The following is a 19769-nucleotide window of genomic DNA, read 5'->3' on the forward strand; positions in this document are numbered from 1 at the left end:
TAAGACATGAAATAAAACAAAATATTAAAAAATATTCAAATTTTAAACTAAAAAGAAAATGTCTCTAAGTGGGAAATTAGTTAAATGTGTGAAATTAATCAAATATCAAGTATACAAAATACACCTCATGGATGCACTGGGATGCATCATCAGTGCTGTATCCTGGGGTCATCTGGTGTTTCAGGTCTTGCAACATCCTATTCCAGGGGTGGGCAATTAATTTTTACAACGCATGCGCAAAATATCTGCCCGATACGTGCCTGGGCCAATCGCAACGCGCATGCGCACATTTTCTCGCGCATGCTCGGTACGGATCGGGCAGGGTGTACGGATCGGGTAGTCACAGGGGCCACATGAGAAACTTGAATTGTGTCAGAGGGCCACACAAACGAAAATGACGTCATTACGTTGGCCCCGCCCACCTCGCACGAACTTCCGCAAACGGTGGAGGCATTATGGCAGGCCGTTTTATCATAAAATGGGCTTCACCCCACTTACATTCCAGATATCTACATTACAGATATCTGTATATTTAATTTAAGATATCTCTAATTATATTTTAACTAGGCAAAATGTCAATTTGAGATATCTCCAATTACATTCTGACTAGTATAAATTACGTCATATTCACCATTGATTTGTATGGAGGCTCAAGTTCAAGATATCTGCAATTAATTACTGACTATCTGAAATGTACATTTAAGATATCTACAATTAAATTATGACTAGTCAAAAAGTCAATTACAGATATCTCGTTTTTTGTTCTGACTAGTCATTATTCTAATTAAAGATATCTTAAACATACTCATTATTTAAGATATCTTAAAAATATTTTTAGATATCTGAAACTAAGATTTGACTAGTGCAAATTAAATATCAGATATCTTGAAAATAAGTAATGACTAGGCAAAACAAAGTTAGGGATATCCAGAACTGTATTTTTGACTAGTCAATAGTCATTTAAAGATATCTACAAATAAATTGCAGATATCTTGAACATTTTTTATCTAGACGTTTTTTTTTTTATTTCTGTTATCTTGAATAATTATTCTGACTAGTCGGAATGTGTTTGTAGATATCTTCAATAATCATTTTGTCTAGTCAATACGTCCCAGATTTACGTAGCATTTTGGCGCCAAGCTTGGCACTCTTTGTATTTGCTAATCTAGGGTGACCAGATTTGGGTTTCTGAAAAGGAGGACACATTTTTTGCCGGGGTCATCGGTGTATCTGTGTTTGATATGACACAAATGACATGGTGTCTGTGTAAAAATTGCATTTATTGAACAGCACAAAACAACATAGTACCTGTTGTACTTGCCGTACAAGCACTCTGCCTCATACGGATCACGACCCTGGCGAAAGCACAGGCATTTTTTCTTTAACTCCTCCGTAAACGTTCACTTTCGTTTCGGCTTTGCCGCAGAACCGGCAGACACACGTGCTTTCGCTTGTAAACACTCGGGGGTAGACTGGCAGGCCCACGCTTTCTTCTTCACACACAAAATATAAAGTAGATAGATTTGAGGAGAAGTACGTGACTAATTTGCGCTACAGAGAAACCTGGAATTAAGTGGAATGGAACGGAGTGGCAATTCTAATCACAATGCACTGTAAATGTATTATGTTTGAGGAAGTCGAACAAAATCCCGGACGATTTTGAAATTCCCCCCGGACATTTTTTAGGTCTCAAAAGTAGGACATGTCCGGGAAAAAGAGGACATCTGGTCACCCTAGCTAATCAGTGGTCTGTACGCGATGTCAGGACAGTCGAACTCGCATTCTTACTACGATTTTTAGTGCCGCATAATCCATACTGTTGAGATCTTTCAAGATTGTGCCATTTTTCACGAGGCTGAAGTTGGTTACTTATTCGCAGTTTGAGATTCGTTTGGTTACTTATTCGGCGGCTGAAGTGGTTCCTTATTCAAAAAGGGTGTGTTCACGATGCGTGTTTGCAGCCCGCTTTGTTTAAAAGCAATAGATTAAACAAACGAGCGTAGGAGCAAACATTTAAGAGGTTATTGTTTCCCATACTGATTTTGTGAATGTAGAAAAAAAATAAAAATTTAATGAAAGCATTCCTTTTGTAAATGGTTTCTATTTCAAGTTGTTCCAATTGTACCCGATTTGTACATGATGATTGAATTCGCCAGCATTTCCAACGTAAGGAAACATATTCTTAGATTTGAAAACTAAAAACACAGAAATGCTGTTCTAGAACACAAATTAATCGGAGGAAGAAATACCAGCACACAACATGGCATATTGAGCAGTGGGCATAGGTTAACGGATTTAAAGGGGCAGTTTCAGAGGCTTATTGAAGCCCTTAGGCTATTGATGGTGGGCCAGAGAAATAACAAATGCATCATGAAGAACAGGTCACTCTAAGAGGAACCTGATTTTAGCCTGATCCAACATCATTTAATACCTCAAATCTATCTGGAAACACGGCATATTGAGTAGTTAAGCACACAGAAAGCGCACTGAAATGATTCTTTTCAAGAACAGCTAACGCCATTTTAGCCACCCAAAATTCCGCAGGCAGCAGTTTCGACGACTCAGCGACATTGCAAAAGGGGCATAATGCACGCACTTCTTTAATTCAGATATCTAAAAATGTCATTTTGACTAGTCATAATTACGTTAGAGATATCTTGAATAAGAATTACGGATGTGTGACTCATAAAATGACGAATCCAGTGACGTCATTTTAGATATCTTAAAAGCCGTTTTGATCCGTCAAATTGAAATTGCAGATATCTTGAATTGTTCTTCTTACTAGGTAGAATGCAAATGTAGATATCTTGAATTGTTATTCCGGAGTCAAATTGTAATTGTTACTAGTCAAAACTAATATTTAGATATCCAGAATGTAATTACAGATAATCAGACGAAGCCCATTATATGTTAAAACGGCCTGCCATAGAGGCGTTTATACTTGCCGCTTCACATTCTGTGTAGTGTTCTCCGAAACGATGTGTGTTAGTATAAAGAAACACCCCTCAAAAACAATGGAAGGAACATTTACCTGACCAATTTTAATGTTGCTTTGTGTTTCAGATTTGAAAAGTGCTGGAATTTAGGCTAAATACTTGAAAATGTTTGAAATTGTAACTACTGATGGGGGGCTATCGCACACCTGACTTAGTCAGGGGCTCTCTGCATTCTACCTCAGCTGACTTACAAAATGTTTCACCTCCATCTGCTCAGACATCTAAAAAGTATTTTAGATAGTAGTATATAGTAAACAATAGTAAGATAGTAAGCAGCCCAATCCCAATCTCCCCCAAAAGCACATTAAAAACTAGCTCACAAAAAGTTTTTATTTTTATAACCAAAAAGGCCATGTTTGTAGGATGGCTATAATTTAAAAACTACAGGTAAATATGAACAGAGGGAAGTTAAATTAAACTAAACTAAATATATTATCAATAAATAAATCACTGAAAATAGGCCTACAGTATTTGTGCGTCATGTATTTTATTATGACCAATTAACTAAAAATAAAAACATGGAACTTCTGTCATACAAATTAATAAAAAATAAACAGTAATTAGAAAAAATATATTATTTTATATTAAACAGCATATTATACAAGTTGTAGGTTTTAAATTATGCAATAAGTGCATCAACATAAGTTTAACTTTTATGAACCTCTGAATTTTACCATAATGAACAATGTACCATTGGATTAATGCTTTATCATCACCAGACTGATGCACTATTTTACACAGTAAGCTTAAAAAAAAGAGTAGAAAGTGAAAGGTGTACATCATGGTAATAAAGACCATGGAAATAAAATATAGTAATTCAGGCTACGTAATGGTTAACAAAAAATACATAATGTATACAAGATATCCTCTCATGTATATTACATATTTTTATAGACCATTACAGAGAAAGAACATGATTTTAAAATGACAACTGCTCTTCAGAGCAAATCTCATTTGGACATTTCAAACGGAATAAAAATCAATAGTAATTGGCTCCAACAGACACATGCCATGTACCATATGCCTTGTATGATGATTTAGCTGGGATGAAACAGAACCTAATGTTCCAAATGAAAATTATAGATTTGCATTAGTGAACACTGAATATAAGCTATCAGTAAATACTTAGCTATTAGGACTATCCCAACATATTACTGAAAGCATTTTAAAGCTGTGTCTGAAAGTGTCTGTGCATTAAGTGAATAACCTGACATGACCCCCAGTAATTATTGTACAGATCTGTTGTCAATTATTGCAAGATGTTTTGTTTAGACTTGAATTAAAATAAACCACAATGACAGTGATGTCATCCCGATACATGCGTGCCAAGTCATCTGGTAGGGCCAACATGGCAGCCAGCCTCTCTTGGTCCATCTCTCCGTACTCGTTGATCCCGAGACTATGGCGAATCAGGTGTGTAGCAGAGTTCAAATCGAGGGCGGGTGTCGCGCGTGCTTGTCTACGCAACAACAGCTGGTGCATCTGACCCAGGCTGAGCTGCTGCTGGCTGGCCGAGAGAGGTGCCTGCAGGTGAACGCCCGTCAAGTGTTCCGCCACCAGCCGGACGGCCTCCTCGTTGTCCATCTCGTCCCACAGGCCGTCTGAGGCCAGGATCATGAAGTGGTCCTGCGGCCGCAGACGGTGGTAGGTGACCTCTGGAGTGGCCTCGAGATAAGGCGGGGTGAGGTAGTTGGGCGGCGAGTACTGATAGAGTTGGAGTGCCTCCAGGTCGCAGCCGCCGTTCTCCAGCACGCTCTGCTGCAGTTCACGGCTCCACTTGAAGCGGACGTCCCCGAACGCGCGCAGCGGCATCAGCACCCCCAGCAGCCGCTCGTCCGCGAACAGCGCCTGGTGCTCGCTCGCCGGGTGCTGTGATCGGACCCGTTCCACTTCGACCCGGTTGGCTGCGTTGTGGTCCCGGGAGAGGGGCAGAGCGCTCCAGCTGCCTTCGCCCTCTCGCACGCCCAGCACTGCTCTGCAATCGCCGGCGTTCGCCACAAACACGCCATCTGGCCCCACGTGAGCGAGGCAGGCCGTGCAACCCGCGAAGGCAGCCTGGACGGCCGCGTTGCGCATGAGATCACTGGCCATCGGGACCTGCGCCTCCAAGGAGAGGTCCGTGTCCAGGCGCTGGAAAGCATAACAAAGGGCTTCACCGGGGCTCATTCCGTTACCGTGTTCTTCGCTCGCAAGGAGCTCCTGCCAGTAAACACGCAGGTGATCGAGATAGAGAGCAGCGGACTCGCGGTAGTTGAAGTCGTTGTGGTGCTTGTACCACTGAAGAATTGGTGGTACAGGCCGCCTCCTCTCCATGGCTGCCTCGAGGTCCTCCAGGCTGGGCTCTGGCATCATAGCCACAGCGACATAATAAGGCAGCCGCTCGCTAACAGCCTGAGCACATGCGTGGCCGCCATGGCCATCAAAAACACCAAACAACATGCCCCGAGTCTGAAGGCATGTGACACTGCTGCGTCTGTCCTCGAGCGGAGAATTGGCTGCAAGCTGATTGCTCTCGAACTTCAGTACAGGGCTGAGGCCGCCACGCCTGTCGAATTCTGGAATACGTACCGACTGTTCGTTAGCTCGCAGCACTGAATTGATCTGCAGTCTGGACAGCTGAAAGTCCACTGTGCGACCAGGCGAAGAGAGTGCATGTTCTCTGCTTTGACTTGGCTCACTGTCTGACCTCCTACCACGAGATGAGTAGGTCTGGGCCTGGAAGAGTGAGGTGTTAGAACGACGGGACGTGGAAGAAAGAGCAGACCAGCAGGTCAAGGAACGGACAGGAAGGTGCAGACGGCCAACATGGCACAGCAGTCTTGTGCACATGTTAACTGCCTATATGTCCAACTGACTGAACTAGCACTCCCACATCTGGAAAAATGACACAAAGAAACACAAAAACCATTAATCACGCAAGCTAGAGTTTACACCTAGCTACCTTAAAACAACGTACACCGAAACAGTAGTTGCTAACAACAAATAAATGTCACTGAAAAGCACTAGAAGCACAAATAAATCTCACTGAAAAGCACTAGAAGGCACTAAACACAAACTTGATTATGATAAAATGTCATTAAGAAATGTGGTGTTATAAAGTTGATGTAAATATTCTGAGTACAAGGGTTACTAAATGCATCATTATATCACTGACTGTTCCTATATGAAACAGAACTTGTTTAATTTAATTCACAACGATATTGAAATCTGGGTCAATTAATAAAGTTGATGTGTTCTAACTATTAGTAAAAGTGTAAACTTAAAACTTCTTACAGAATCCTGGGGCTTAAACTGGTTTATAGCTAGCTGTCTAGTGCAAAAGTTAGACCTACCTATGAGCTTTTCCCACAATGATTTAATGAACTATTCTGTATAATATGCAGCTCTCTATCCGCCTACTATGGCTAATTATTATCAAGCTAAGTTAGCTAACTCTACCTTAGCTAGCCTTGCTGCGCAGACATTAACTGACCATAGAACTAATATGTCTTCAGTAATATCGAACAAATATTCTGGAATTGTTGTTCTTCAAATCGCCATTGGTCAATTTTAAACAGTACGGTCTAAAATGAAACAAGTATCATTAAACAGAAAAGGTAAAGCACCTGTCTGCATAAAAGTCAGCTGCACCGGATCCGGCGTGCGTCTCTCGCAGTTGTGGGTTTTGTCCGTGTGAGCATGCGCAGTTTTGTGTTAAATGCACACCGGGAAATGTAGTCTCACGGCTACGTTGAGAAATTAAAACATTAAATTGGCTATTTGATATTTGATGATCAAATGATGCCGTTTACTCATGGTTATACTCATGATTACTCTTGTAGCGGTTTGGTTAACGGCATTAAACCGTTTTTGTGTGCAGTCACCGTAGGTCACCATTTCCGACGGCTGTCTTCACAATATGTGGTCCACCGTACCGTCATAATACATACCGACACAAGAACGGACAGTTTATAAAAAATAACACAATAATATAATCGTTATAATAATACAAGCAAGTGTTTGTAGGTGTGATTTCTGACGGCTGTGTGCTGATAAAAGACGACGCAATACCTGAAAACATTTTAACAAATTTATTATGAAGTAGGGTTAATTGCATCTGATGGTTCTGATGTTTAATTGCATGTTTCGTTGTATTAAAAGTTTTAAACTGTTTAAGGGCGAGTTAAGGTACTGTATACAGCCAGAGAAGTCGTTAATCTGCTTTACGGCCAATTTTTATGTCAAACTAACCGTCGAATATGTCTGAGGTAACGCGCGAATGGCGGGAATCCCGACCGTTCAGCGAGTTAGTGGTTCAGTTAATTTACAGCTGTATCTATTAGCCTGCTGTCGACGTCTACTCGATTAGGACCGATATTTGATCTTAGATTAGTGGACCTACATCGTTACCGCTATCAAAACGCCAATGAGTTTTGAATTTGATTTTTACATTAGCCCGCGACTGGGTACCTCTCCCGCTGACTAGGTCGCTAGTGTTAGCTAGTTAGCCATGTTAGCTTACAGCGCTAGTTAAACGTTAGCTTGCTGTGGTTAAATTGAGGAGTCTTAAGGGACGTGTGATCCCAAGTTAGATTTGGTTTAATAACATGAGTGACGTTATTTAAAACACAACACTTTGTGTGGTAAAACGCACCTAATGTTGGCTAAGCAGGTACTTGCTAGCTGGTTATCTGGATAGTTAGCAGTCAAAATGTGTTTGAAACAATGTTGAAGGCGTCAGTTTGTTACTGTTCTTGAATGTACTATTTGGGTTACTTAGCAGTGTCAAGTGTTTAATGTAGCTGCCCTAATACGAACATTAAAGAACAGCAGCCCAGGTTTACAGTAATGTAGTCTATGTGTTGGTGAGACAAATGGGGACAGTGGAGCTGCTGGTTCCGTTGTTTCTCATAATTGTAGCGTTAACCTGTTTCTGTTCTCACCATCTGTAGCTACAGGACAGGAAAATACAAACCACCCCAATTGCAAATGTTAAATGGTAAGTCAGTTACTCAGGAGTGTGTTGCATTCGACTGTAGTTTCATCATTTATACAGGAGTCATGTCGGATATAGTATACGTATTAGGTTATTTTATTTCCTTAAAGGACGTCAGTAGAGTAACAATGAATTGGTCTCTGAAAGACCAGACTATTGTACATGTTTTAAAGTTAAAAGGTTAAAACCAGAAAGCCTTTAAATATTTGTATAACTTTATGGAAAATTTCTCTTTTTTAATGTGGGTTTTTAAAATATACATTACTGAGTTGTGACTTTTTTGGCTGTGCTACACTCAGGGTTCGTACGGTCATGAAAAACCTGGAAAAGTTATGGAATTTGAAAATAGCAATTTCCAGGCCTGGATAAGTTTTGGAAAAATAAAAAATACTCAAATGTTTTGGAAAAGTCATGGAAATTTGCTTGACACAATAAATGTATGTTGCACATATTTTGCACAATGTTTTTCATTGTGCGGACCGCTAACGTAACTTCACACATTAGTTCACTGCGTTAGCGTCGGACTCCAAGCGGAGCTGTAGATTGTACTTTGATGTAAATCAGCGTAATGCTGGTAAATGCCGATTAAACAATGACTGCTTCAGTTGGACAAATACAAGCTATGGCTTGTGAAAGACAAGGACACGGGGCGTGCAAAATGTGCACGGTTAACGATGGAGTTAGAGACTGAAAAGATTTAGATACGTTTTGATCGTAAACACAGTATAGAAAAAAACTAACGATGTCCTCGTGCGTACAACGCGAGAAAGAGCGATCGTGTTGCCGAGATGGGCTGCAGTGGAGCCTGTGCTGCCTCAGCTTATCGTACACAACACTCCACAACACTCCACTGTGCTGCCACTGCTCCTCCGTGCACGCGCGAAATAAAAAAAAAAGTAGGTCGTAACTCCGGTTTATATTGATATTGAAAATACGGTAAATGTTTATTTTTTTAATTAAACCACGTGGCTTGTCATTAATTTATGATATACTGTGGAATTTTGGCCTGGATTTTTTCTTATTTTTCATGTCTACACATATGTTTAGAGAATGTATAGTCATTAAAATTTGCCTCAAAGTCATGGAAAAGTCATGGAAAAGTCATGGAAATTGATTGTCAAAAAAGTGTATGAACCCTGTACACTCTTGTGGACATATTATGGCCACTGTTGCCAACTCCTCAGTAAGGAAAGTCGCTAGAAGTCGCTAAAGCTGTAAAAGAATAACGTTGGGAGAGATAAAAAATGAGAAAAAAACACCCTAAATATGTTAGAACTACAAATCAGAGCCGGCCCTGACCAATGTGCCCTAGGCGAGATTTTGGTTGGTGCCCCCTGCATCATCAATCATCGGGTTGATTGTGTCACTATTAAAGAAACAAATAAAAAGCAAATGACTTAAATATTACCATATAACAAGCAATAAATATAAAGGTGTTGCACAAAAAATATTTTAAAACTATTTTACATAACGTAGTGCAGAGAACAACTTTTAAATATAAATAATAAATGTAAAAAAATAAAAAAAACAACAACTACCACCAGTGCAAATTAGGGCAATTTGCCTACTGCAACATTATTATTTCAAAAGTGGATCTGCAATGAACAGAGGAGCATATGTGTGTTTTAAAGTCGCTAAGTTGGCAACACTGATTATGGCACGGTAGGGGATAAATACGTAAAAATCACAGAACAGTGATGAGAAATGATTACAGTATATGAAAGCATAACTTTTTTCACCAAGCATATGCAGTTAATTTAATACATGTATTATTTTGTATATAAATGCATTGAATATTATTATCTAATCAACATTTTTAGCCATCAAGACTGATCTCTGTCTATTACTTGAGTGTCTCAAGTACCAGATGAAATGTCCAGACTCTCAGAAGCAAGCTCTACTTACCATCGTATCAATCTGTCAACAGAATGGTCAGTTTCAAAGCAGTCACACAAAATGTCCAATTATATAATTTTGGACAGAAAGCCTATATTTGTACTATTTTATATATTCTATGTTTCACAGGTCAGAATGTCGAGTTCTTCAAAGAGATTGGAGGTGTCACATTTATCTGTAAGCTCTTCAGGTCCAGCCATTACTCTGAGGTCAAAGAAACTGCTCTTTTTGCACTTGGCTCCTTTGCTGAATCTAATGGTATGTGTTCATTCAGGTTCTTTCAACCACTCATTCTGCATTTTAAAGAAAGGAAGATTCTGTTCAGTTTTGTATATGTAACATAATCTGTTTTGAGTAACAGATTAGGTCAAGAATTGTAGCTGAGATTACAATGCTGAAAGGTGATTACCTCCCCTTTTTTAGAGAGCTGTAAACAGACCCTCTGCAGGGAAGAGATATTCCGTGACCTGATGGAATGCCTAAAACATGGAGTCTCCCTTACAAGGAAAAGGGTGGCGGTGTATATGCTGTCTGTCTTGGTTTCCAACAACAGTAAGATTCACTTCCATTTTTAATCATACCCAGTCACACGAAGGTGGGTATTTCAAGTAGCCACTGATCTTGTAATCAGACCGGATGGAAACGAATTGTCCATAGATGGATTTTTTTGAGAGCTACTGGATTAGGGCTGCACGATTAATCGTATTTTTATCGTTATCGCGATGTGAAGTTTCACGATAAACACATCGAAAGAGCCACGATAACTCCTTGAATAACAGCAAACTCAAATTGCATTATCCTCGTCCAGCAATAGAGGGAGCTATTCGCGCTGCAGACTATGATCACGTGACGTAAGTAGGCAAGAGGCAGAGTTGCCAGGTTCGCGGTTTTCACGCCAAATTGGGCTTGTTTGAAAATCCAGCTGCGGGTAAAAATCCTGGGGCCGCGGGGTGCGGTTTTTTGGGCTACTTTTGAGTTGGGCTACTGCGGAAGTTACAAGTCAACACTAAGAATCGATCGCGATATAATACATAATTTGTCTCCATTTCACACTCGCAGATTTCGTGCGGAAAATTTTTGTAGGACCTGGCAACCCTGGAGTGAGGTGAACACGCTCATCAGACACGCGATTTGGTTTAAGCCTGGTTTACACTTGATGCGGCGCGAGGGTCCGGGAGGCGAAAATAACGTAATCGCGGTGGCTTCGCCCGTGTGCAATGGCCTCGCACGCTGTCGATTCATGAGGTCGTGCACCTCTCGAATTTTGTAAGTTCGCGCGCGCCGCGTCTCAGCGCAATGAGAACAGTCATGTTTGCAGGGTTCATACACCTATACAAGGTGGAATTCAAGCACTTGTACGTCACTTCCAAGGTCCATTTCAATAATTCCCAGCATGTTAAACTTAATTGAATTAAATATTTATACATATACTCTAAATGATTCGAAATAATTCGCTTTTTTATCACATTATTTAATGGATATTTATTTTCAAAACGCCCAATCTTAACGTCTTCACGTTCTCTCATGTTTCGTCCTGGAATTACAAGAGGCTCATATTTGTTAACGTAATACAAGAGAATTGTTCAGTCAGACAGATATTTGTTGTGAAACGAAGTAGTTACAATTTCAAGCATTTTCAAGTACTTTAGCCTAAATTCCAGCACTTTTCAAACCTGAAACACAAAGCAACATTAAAATTGGTCAGGTAAAAGTTCATTCCCCTGTATTTGAGGGGTGTTTTTTATACTACTAGGCCTACATATCGTTTCGGACAACACTGCAAAGAATGTGACACGGCAAGATTAAACGCTTCCGCCGTTCGCGGAGGTTAACGAGGTGTGCGGAGTCGCTCACTCGTGAAAGTATAAACCTAGATTTAATCTATTGTTGAATAAACCTGCAAAATATTTGGAATTATTCTGGATTCATTACACAGTAAAAAACAAAACAAATTAACGTGCTGCTGTTCAGAGAGACACTACATTTCTGTATTTTAATCTTAATTTATCGTGGTTCACATCGATATCGGGATATCCAACAATGTTATCGCACATCGCAATTCTAGTCCATATCGTGCAACCCTATACTGGATCTGACATTCCAGTGATTGCAAATCTCGGAACGCGACCGCCTTGGTACTCGACATATTCGGACTTCAATGCAAAATTTCGAGAGAATTCTGTCTCGGAGCTTGAACAAAACTTTGGAATCCGACCGACTTGGATGACATTTGTAAACAAAATACAGTTAGTGTTTTGGTCACATGCCGCTAGTTGGCGTTACTTGGCCTTGTTGTTCAATAGGTTTTAAACCATTTTGAGGCTGTGCTCCAAGCACAAAAAGGCGATCATAGAGAAGTATGAAAAACGCATTTGTGTGACGGACTTGGCATTGGAATTCATTGGATATGTTAGATTATTTTGTTACAACATTAGCTTTATACAGTATTACTTACTAGAGGTGTGCCAGAAAATCGATTCACATATCAAAAATCGATTCTCATTTACTATGATTCAGAATAGAATTTTAAATGTCCCAAAATTGATTCTAAGTCGTTGTGAAGTCTCGCGTTACATAATTACAAAATTACACGAGATTTTATTTACACAGCAGGTTCAGGGACACATGCATGCGTGGAAAAGTTTTAAAACAAACGGAGGAAAGAGATATTCAACCTGTCCCGTCTTTGTCTAAGGCAAAAATATGGGTTCATTTTGTTTTTTACCGAATGGCGGGGAAGACCAAACTTGACACAATGTAGTTTGTGTGCAAGGCTTTCAAAATGAAGATCAAGAATTTTGGTAACACAAAAGGCATTTTATTTTACCAAAGCACTTTATTTTTGTTTATTAAATGTGAAAGACATTTTATTTTCTGTATTTGTCATTCTGGCTTGCAAAGCAGACTGTAGTAGATCATGCAGATTTTATAGACTGAAGCAGAAATTTTTATAAATCGGTTTTGAATCGAAAATCGATTTTGAATCGAATCGTGGACTCCAAAATCGGAATTGAATCGTGAGATAGTAAATGATTCCCACCCCATTACTTACCTAGGAGTGTAATTGTTGATAATTTTTCTAAGGAAATATGGAAATTTATCGTAAAAAAAATATATTTGATGGTCGAGAACCAATTAATCGGTTTTCAGTTATTTCTTATGGGGAAATTCGATTCGGAACTCGACCACATCAGTTGTTGACGCAATTTCCGGAATGGATTACCATCAACTTCCGGGGTTCTTCTGTAGTTCCCACTGGCTCCGTCTCCCAATTAATGCTGATAATTCTAGCAGACTTGATAGACATGAAATTTGTTTACTTTTGTGTTTTAGGACTGGGACAGAGCCTTGCTCAGGCTACGGGATGCATTGAAATTCTGCTCAATTTGTTCAGGTATTTATATATTTATATATTTTAGTTTGATGCTATAATTCCAAGTCTATTAGGTAAAAGTGAAAATGTATACATTTTTGTATGATGACTTAAATTGAACTTTGGCAATAGAATTTAAACAATCAAACATAAACAATTGGCCTTACATTCCAGTATTTTAATGGATGTGAGATAATGCTGTAAACTATTGCTGTTTATATTGTAATCAATTCTATTTAACAAATAAAGGAAATCTGTGTATGTGATCTTGGGTTATAGACTCACTCGCGCGCACACACAATTATTGGTACGTCTGTTGTCTGTATGTGTTGCCAGTGATGGTTTTCCGGATTCTGGAGGACCTGATGAGCTATTGCAGCTGTGGGCATCAGTGTCTAGTGCTCTCTGTGGCTGTGTCAACAACCCCCGGAACGGTATAAACACATACAGTGTCCTGTGTCATGGTTACTGATGTAACAGAACCTAATACATGCAGTAGGCCTGCTTAGAGGCACAAAACATAGGCTTACACACACAAACGGTGCAGAACAAACACATTGGCACCTTTGCTTTCCTGCTTGGTGTGTGTCTGTGCAAGATGAGAACCAGCGTGCATGCATGCGCATGTTCTCCTTGGTGAAAGTGTGGCTGGTGCAGGTATCTGTGTCCAGACAGGAGCTGGCACAACCCATTTGCTCTTTCATTGGTATGGCTGTGGCCAATAACGGTGAGTACCCTGTATGTTGGACACAAGTCAGTCATAATGCACTCAGTGTCCTCTGCACTGATTGTTTCTGATGTTGGTCAATTGGCCACACATGAAACATGATGCTAAAGTCCCTTTGTATGTGTTCATACTTCAGAGTGTGCTCAAGAGTGTTTTGCATCACTTGGAGGACTGGCCACGCTCTCAGAGACTTTGGCCCGAGTTGTCCCTCACTGCAAAGACAACACTTTGGCCTGCAAGCTTGCTACTATGATAACCAGAACGCTGGCTGCCTGCATCGCAGACAATGGTAACACATGTGCACACACAGGGGGTCGAAGGGACATGCAAGCACACTTAAAGAGCAGATTTATTTTCATTTTCTCAGATGCGTTAGCAGCTGTTCTTTCTAAGCTGCGGCTGGTTCCAGACCTTCTGCTTCTGCTGTCTGTGCCTAATCTCAGTCCACAAGACCAGCTAGTGGTGGTAATGACACTCGGGTACTGCACCAGTGCATGTGGTGAGTGTGTGGCCATAGATTTGTGTGTTCATCGTTGTGAGATTTGTGAAGAAACGGCAAACGTTTTTAATTTTGGTCTTTGCCTCTCCAGTGGAGCATCAGTCTCAGTTGTTGCTGAGTGGCGGATTGTCTTTGATGATCTCACTGCTAACTGAAACAAGTGATGAGGAGGTTCGAAAGTCGGTCACATTTGTGTTACAAACCTGTAAAAATATCAGTGAGTTATACACACTTATTAAAGTATTACTTTGTTGTCTTTGGGGGTCCCCTCTGTTGATTTGTTGTTTATTAAACACTAGCATGTTGACCTCTCTGAGCTTTATTGATAAGTTTGGCTTGTTTTCAGTCAAGTATTCTTGCAACAGAGCCTGTAGTAAATAATCAGGTGCTATATATCTGCTTCTCTCCAGCGGGGTCACTGGGCAGAGATGTATTACATCAGGATAAGGACTGTGACCTGCAGAGACACTGGCAATCAGCACATGAAATATTACAGATGATTCAGGGCCTGGAAAAACGACAGCTGGTCTGTGTCGCTTTGTGGAATCTCATGACACTGACTATGTTTGATGTTCTGTATAACTTTTAGAGAATGTGGCTGTGCGTGTTTGTGTATGTGTGTGTGTATATATTTCTCAGATGGGGGAGAAGTTAGTAAAGGATGCAGAAAATTTCCCTGATTGGCGCCCACAGCCAGTTCCGTTGAGGTCTGTGGAATCCAGAAAGGAATTGTGGGAGGGCTTGGTGGTGCGAAAGGTGAAGGGTCAAAACCGGGTATATGAGGAGGAGTCGGACAGAGAGAACATTCTGCACACAACTCCTTCACAACCTCCAGCTCAGCCACTCACATCCCTGCGAATGCAAAACCAACCAGCAGAGCCAATGGTGAAAAACTGTATTTTAATTAAAAAATTAGTTTGTCAAGCTTAAAATCAGTTCACTTTCAAGCATTAATCAGCCATTAAGGGGTTAAAGTCTATTTAAAACCCAGACTTCATTTACAAAGTAACTCATATGCCATATGTCTTTAAATAGCACTGAGGGTCAGCACTGAGGCCTACTGTCCTTTTGTACATTGTTTATTTATTTTGTGTGTGTGTCTGTGTTTAGAGACAGCGGGTTCAGAGACAGATTTTTAGAGACTTTGACATGTCATTGAACCCTGACAAAAGAGGTGGGGGGCAGCGCCAGTGGAGCGAGACTGGCACAGGGAGAGTAGAATCCCAAAACAACACTGACCTCAAAATGATGAGAGAGGAAGAGATGAAAAAGAGGAAAATGCAAAGAGATGAAAGAGGAGAAGAGACAGTGAAGATGAAAGCCCACTTCAGCAGAAGCACAGGCACTAATGATTGGAATAATGGAAACCCAGATCGAGCCCCAAATACTTACCAAGACTGTGACACAAACTTGCATAGGTAAGAGCCTTAAATAACATTGAAGCAGCCTCCTTTAGCAATGAACAGTTACTGCATCAAAAACTGGTGCCCAAAGACAAAATTACAAAAGCGCTCCAGTCCAGCAGTTAACGGCAAACTTTCAGGTTAAAGGTCAGTAAACAGCTCGTTAATTGTGGAGTAGCGAATTGGCCTTCTACAGTTCACGCTTGTGTAACTCTGAGTCGGTGGAGCTTGCCTTGTCACTGCTGTGACATTTTTCTGTGTTGTGTTTTTGTTGGGTTGCAGCCCACATATTTTCAAACATCCTGCTCCCATGAAGAGACGGCAGCAGCGTCAGGCTCTCTCCGAGGGTACACACCACTCCATACAACACCAGGGCTAAGAACACCAAGAGAGAAAACAGTAGCACACATGCACAGATCACTTAAAGATGTTTTGCGCAGTGACAGTAAGAGGGTGGTAGTGGTGAGACTGTGCTCTGAGGCTCATTGATGCTTTCTGCTCAGATGAGATGTCCCTGTGCTCGGAGCTGTTGGATCGTGAGATCGAGAGAATCCTCATCACTCCGGCTGCCTCCGTGTCCAGCCAGCCCCGCTGTGCAGGTGGCACTAGCTCCCTCCACCTAATTCTGATTAAACCCTTAATAAACAGCAACCATGGCTAAACGGTGTTGTACTCCGATTCCTCCACGGGCTGCGTGGCCCAGGCTGCGTGTGCGGGCTGGAGGAGGTGGACAGCCGTTCGCTGGGCGTGATGCTCCGTCGCTGCCCTGGCCTGTGCGAGGTGCACGAGGCGCTGCAGGTGGCCGAGGGCCGTCTGAAGTGGAGGCAGCGCGGCAGCACCGTCGCGTCTGTGCGAGGTTGCGCCTCCCGCGGGGTGGACGCTGTCGCGCGACCTTCTGTGACCGGGGTCAAACTCTCCGACTGTATGGTGAAGACTGGAGCGGAGGGGAACGCAGAGGAACCCAACCAGTCGTGCTCTATGAGATGTAAGAGGCCTGCTTGTACTGTACATCACACCATTGCTGCACTTCATTTGATCGAAGGGGATTGTTTTGACTCTTTTCCAGAACGTAATTTGTTTCAGATGTAATCTGAAACATCTGAACCTGAATCTGAACCTCCATCTGCTCTGTTACTGCTTTACTCCAAATGTTTTATTCTTTCAGTCATTTTTTACTTTCTACCTTAAAGTTTCTTTTCGCTCTTTCTGTCCAGTCATAAGTCTCACCCCACTGAAGAGACCATACGAAACAAACGGTAAGAGAAGGTGCATTTTTCCTCATTATTGTCCATTTTTATCGATGGCGATGTACATATTTATGTAGTTCTGTGTAACTTTGGGGATAGAGAGCATTTTACAAACAAAACTATAACCAATTATATAATATCCCCTTATGGGCGGAGAGACACACAAGCATGGAGAAAGTGTGTGTGTGTGTGTGTGTGTGTGTGTGTGTGTGTGTGTGTGTGTGTGTGTGTGTGTGTGTGTGTGTGTGTGTGTGTGTGTGTGTGTGTGTGTGTGTGTGTGCGCGCACGCGTACGCGTGCGTGCGTGCGTGTAACAGGCCAAAGGGTGTGTAGGACTGATGAAGTTAAATATGTCCCAGTAGGATCTGATCTCTGTTTGCATTTACTATGGCGACAGTCTGCAAAACAATATAGACCACAGTCATTAGAGCATAAAAAGTGGTGAGGCATTTGACTTCATAAAACCAGTCACACACTCACTTTGTGGACACGTCTCTTTGCTTCCAGTGGGTTATAATAAGATTAATATAAAGCTAGATGTATTGCGTAGAGCGATGCTGATCCCCACATGTGTATTCTGCTGGGTACAGTGTGGCTGTGCACTGTGTTTTCTCAATTTGAAGTGTTATTTTAAGGATCAAGCCATGTCTGCACTGCATTAAACCTGCTGTAACACGTCCCTGGTGCTTCACACAAATGGTGAATGCTAATGAGCTACTTCTGTTTACCTTCACTGCACCGTCTTTATTCCTCCACTCCTTAGGCCCAAACATTGAGAAGAGAAAAGCTCAGAAAGGCGTCCACAGAGATGTCCCACCAAATGTAAGGGTTTTTTTGTTGTTGTTTTTGCGCAGTGGTTACATTCTAGAGGTCAGTTAGGTTACAGCTGTCATGAGAAATTAATTTCTAAGTAAACCTCTAATCTAACCCTGGATCTTTGGTCACTAGGCTTGCATGGAAAGTTAGGTTGTGTGTGTGTGTGTGTGTGTGTGTGTGTGTGTGTGTGTGTGTGTGTGTGTGTGTGTGTGTGTGTGTGTGTGTGTGTGTGTGTGTGTTACTACTCAGTCTTCAGGCAGACACAGAGAAAGGAAGAACTACTCAACAGATGAGCTAGCCTTCCTCACTGAGGGGGTGAAGCATTTTGGTCACTCCTGGAATTCCATACTTTGGACTTATCCCTTCCAGCCAGGACGAACTAATGTAGACTTGGCTAAGAAATACAAGTATGAGAGTGACTATACCGTACTACTATCTGAAATCTGTTTAGCTTGTGGGAACAGCTAAGTATTTAACAAGAATGCATATTTCTGTTTTTTACTCATGAAATGGATGATAAATAAGATTCAAACGAATAGTTTACTGTAGCCAGTGTAGCTTTCAGCTTGATGGACAGTCCCTTAAAATAATGTTCAAGCACTGTGTACAAGTGGAGAATTAGCATCATGCTGATGTCCACTGGCTCAGTGAAAAGAAAGGGACACGTATAATTATCTCTTCCATTCGTTCATTTTTCCATGTGCTCTGTTTCTTGAACCCTTTTTTCCCTCTCTCTCTCTCTCTCTCTCTCTCTCTCTCTCTCTCTCTCTCTCATTTGCAGACAGCTAAAGCTGAGCTTAGCTCAGGAACCAGAACGTACCACCCCGAATTCTGCTGACCAGAACGTTTGTTAAACTGGTGTTCTGCACAGTGTCCTACACATTAACCCTTGAGTTGGTCATCAGACCACTGTAGATGTGTGATGAGAGCTTATGACTCCAATTTAAAAATGTTTAACGTGTATGCAAGTTTCCTTATTTGTTGTTTCGTTTGTTGAATTTGTTTCCAGAAGACCTGAACATACCAGGAGGTTTTTCATTGTTAGTACTTAACTTTTTTTTTTTACATGTGAAAACATTTGAGAAAACAGTCCGGTCGTGTTCATGTGGTGTCAATTGACTCCTACAAATGGGATTTCCTGTATTTCAGTAGCATACAAGCATATTTTGTGAATGTCTGTCTGATGCCACACACACCCTCCCAGAGAGAAAAGAATGATCTTTACAAATTCTTTTACATTTCAGGTGGGTGTTGGGAATAACTCATTGCTCCAGTCCTTAATCTTTCTTGTAAACTTTACTTGCCATTGTGCAAATCTTGTATAGTACTTGCATTCTTTACTGGATATAGAGGAATGAGTGATTTATATGGGACAGAGGCTTCCAAGGCTGTGTCTTAGAGTTTGGACCCCAAAACAGAATTTCCCTTGTGACCTCTGAAAACCCTTTTTCTCTGGAAGGAATGTGGCCCTTCCCCCTTCAAGTATATGATTTTGTGTGTGTGTGTGTGTGTGTGTGTGTGTGTGTGTGTGTGTGTGTGTGTGTGTGTGTGTGTGTGTGTGAGAGTGAATAAAGTTAAGAGAAATTCAAGTACAGTAGCAGGAAATCTCATTACTACATATTCTGAATGTCTGCAATGGGTTCTGTGTGCAAAACACAAATCGCATACTCCTATATGTTTAGTTTTTGACATTGTTAAGATTCCTAAAAACAATCCTGCTGGATTGTTGGGTTAATTTAAAACTACTGAGTAATGATTTGCACTACTGAGATGAATAACCTAGCTACACCAACATAATCGCTAGACAAAAATGGATGAATCCTGTGTAATTGTGACAA

At 41.1% G+C, this 19769-nt stretch overlaps 2 protein-coding genes across 12 annotated transcripts; one reads left to right on the forward strand and one right to left on the reverse strand.

The window, feature by feature from the left end:
- Positions 1–3461: 3461 nt before the first annotated feature.
- pdp2 (putative pyruvate dehydrogenase phosphatase isoenzyme 2) lies at positions 3462–6743 on the reverse strand. 2 transcript variants are annotated; one of them, XM_076992937.1, is made up of 2 exons: positions 6602–6743; positions 3462–5870 (listed from the first exon to the last, which is right to left on the reverse strand). In XM_076992937.1, the coding sequence occupies exon 2, from the start codon at positions 5823–5825 to the stop codon at positions 4242–4244; it is 1584 nt and encodes a 527-aa protein (XP_076849052.1). In that variant the 5' UTR covers positions 5826–5870; positions 6602–6743; the 3' UTR covers positions 3462–4241. The 2 variants fall into 2 exon arrangements, with proteins under 2 accessions (XP_076849052.1, XP_076849062.1); XM_076992947.1 differs by lacking the exon at positions 6602–6743 and adding an exon at positions 6329–6555.
- Positions 6566–19520, forward strand: terb1 (telomere repeat binding bouquet formation protein 1). Of its 10 annotated transcripts, none has more exons than XM_076992905.1 (21): positions 6566–6592; positions 7928–7974; positions 9792–9902; positions 9997–10125; positions 10291–10419; positions 13201–13261; positions 13577–13674; positions 13839–13967; positions 14104–14256; positions 14335–14466; positions 14558–14683; positions 14877–14992; positions 15106–15351; positions 15577–15884; positions 16152–16216; positions 16373–16468; positions 16573–16854; positions 17084–17125; positions 17879–17937; positions 18181–18338; positions 18713–19520. In XM_076992905.1, the coding sequence occupies exons 2-21, from the start codon at positions 7965–7967 to the stop codon at positions 18783–18785; spliced, it is 2523 nt and encodes an 840-aa protein (XP_076849020.1). In that variant the 5' UTR covers positions 6566–6592; positions 7928–7964; the 3' UTR covers positions 18786–19520. The 10 variants fall into 10 exon arrangements, with proteins under 10 accessions (XP_076849020.1, XP_076849027.1, XP_076849004.1 ...); XM_076992912.1 differs by lacking the exon at positions 6566–6592 and adding an exon at positions 6763–6860 and having other exon boundaries at positions 18181–18246; XM_076992889.1 differs by lacking the exon at positions 6566–6592 and adding an exon at positions 6764–6860 and having other exon boundaries at positions 13884–13967.
- The last annotated feature ends 249 nt before the right edge of the window (positions 19521–19769 follow it).

Source organism: Brachyhypopomus gauderio, chromosome 2 (assembly GCF_052324685.1).
Source record: "Brachyhypopomus gauderio isolate BG-103 chromosome 2, BGAUD_0.2, whole genome shotgun sequence".
NCBI classification, from domain to species: Eukaryota; Metazoa; Chordata; class Actinopteri; order Gymnotiformes; family Hypopomidae; genus Brachyhypopomus; species Brachyhypopomus gauderio.

Coding starts and splice junctions, on each gene's coding strand:
- pdp2 (XM_076992937.1), bottom strand. CDS start 5,825: ATGTGCACAAGACTGCTGTGCCATGTTGGCCGTCTGCACCTTCCTGTC.
- terb1 (XM_076992884.1), top strand. CDS start 6,790: ATGGTTATACTCATGATTACTCTTGTAGCGGTTTGGTTAACGGCATTA. Junction 13,675..13,838: donor TGTCAACAACCCCCGGAACG/GTATAAACACAT, acceptor TGTCTGTGCAAG/ATGAGAACCAGCGTGCATGC. Junction 14,257..14,334: donor TGCCTGCATCGCAGACAATG/GTAACACATGTG, acceptor TCATTTTCTCAG/ATGCGTTAGCAGCTGTTCTT.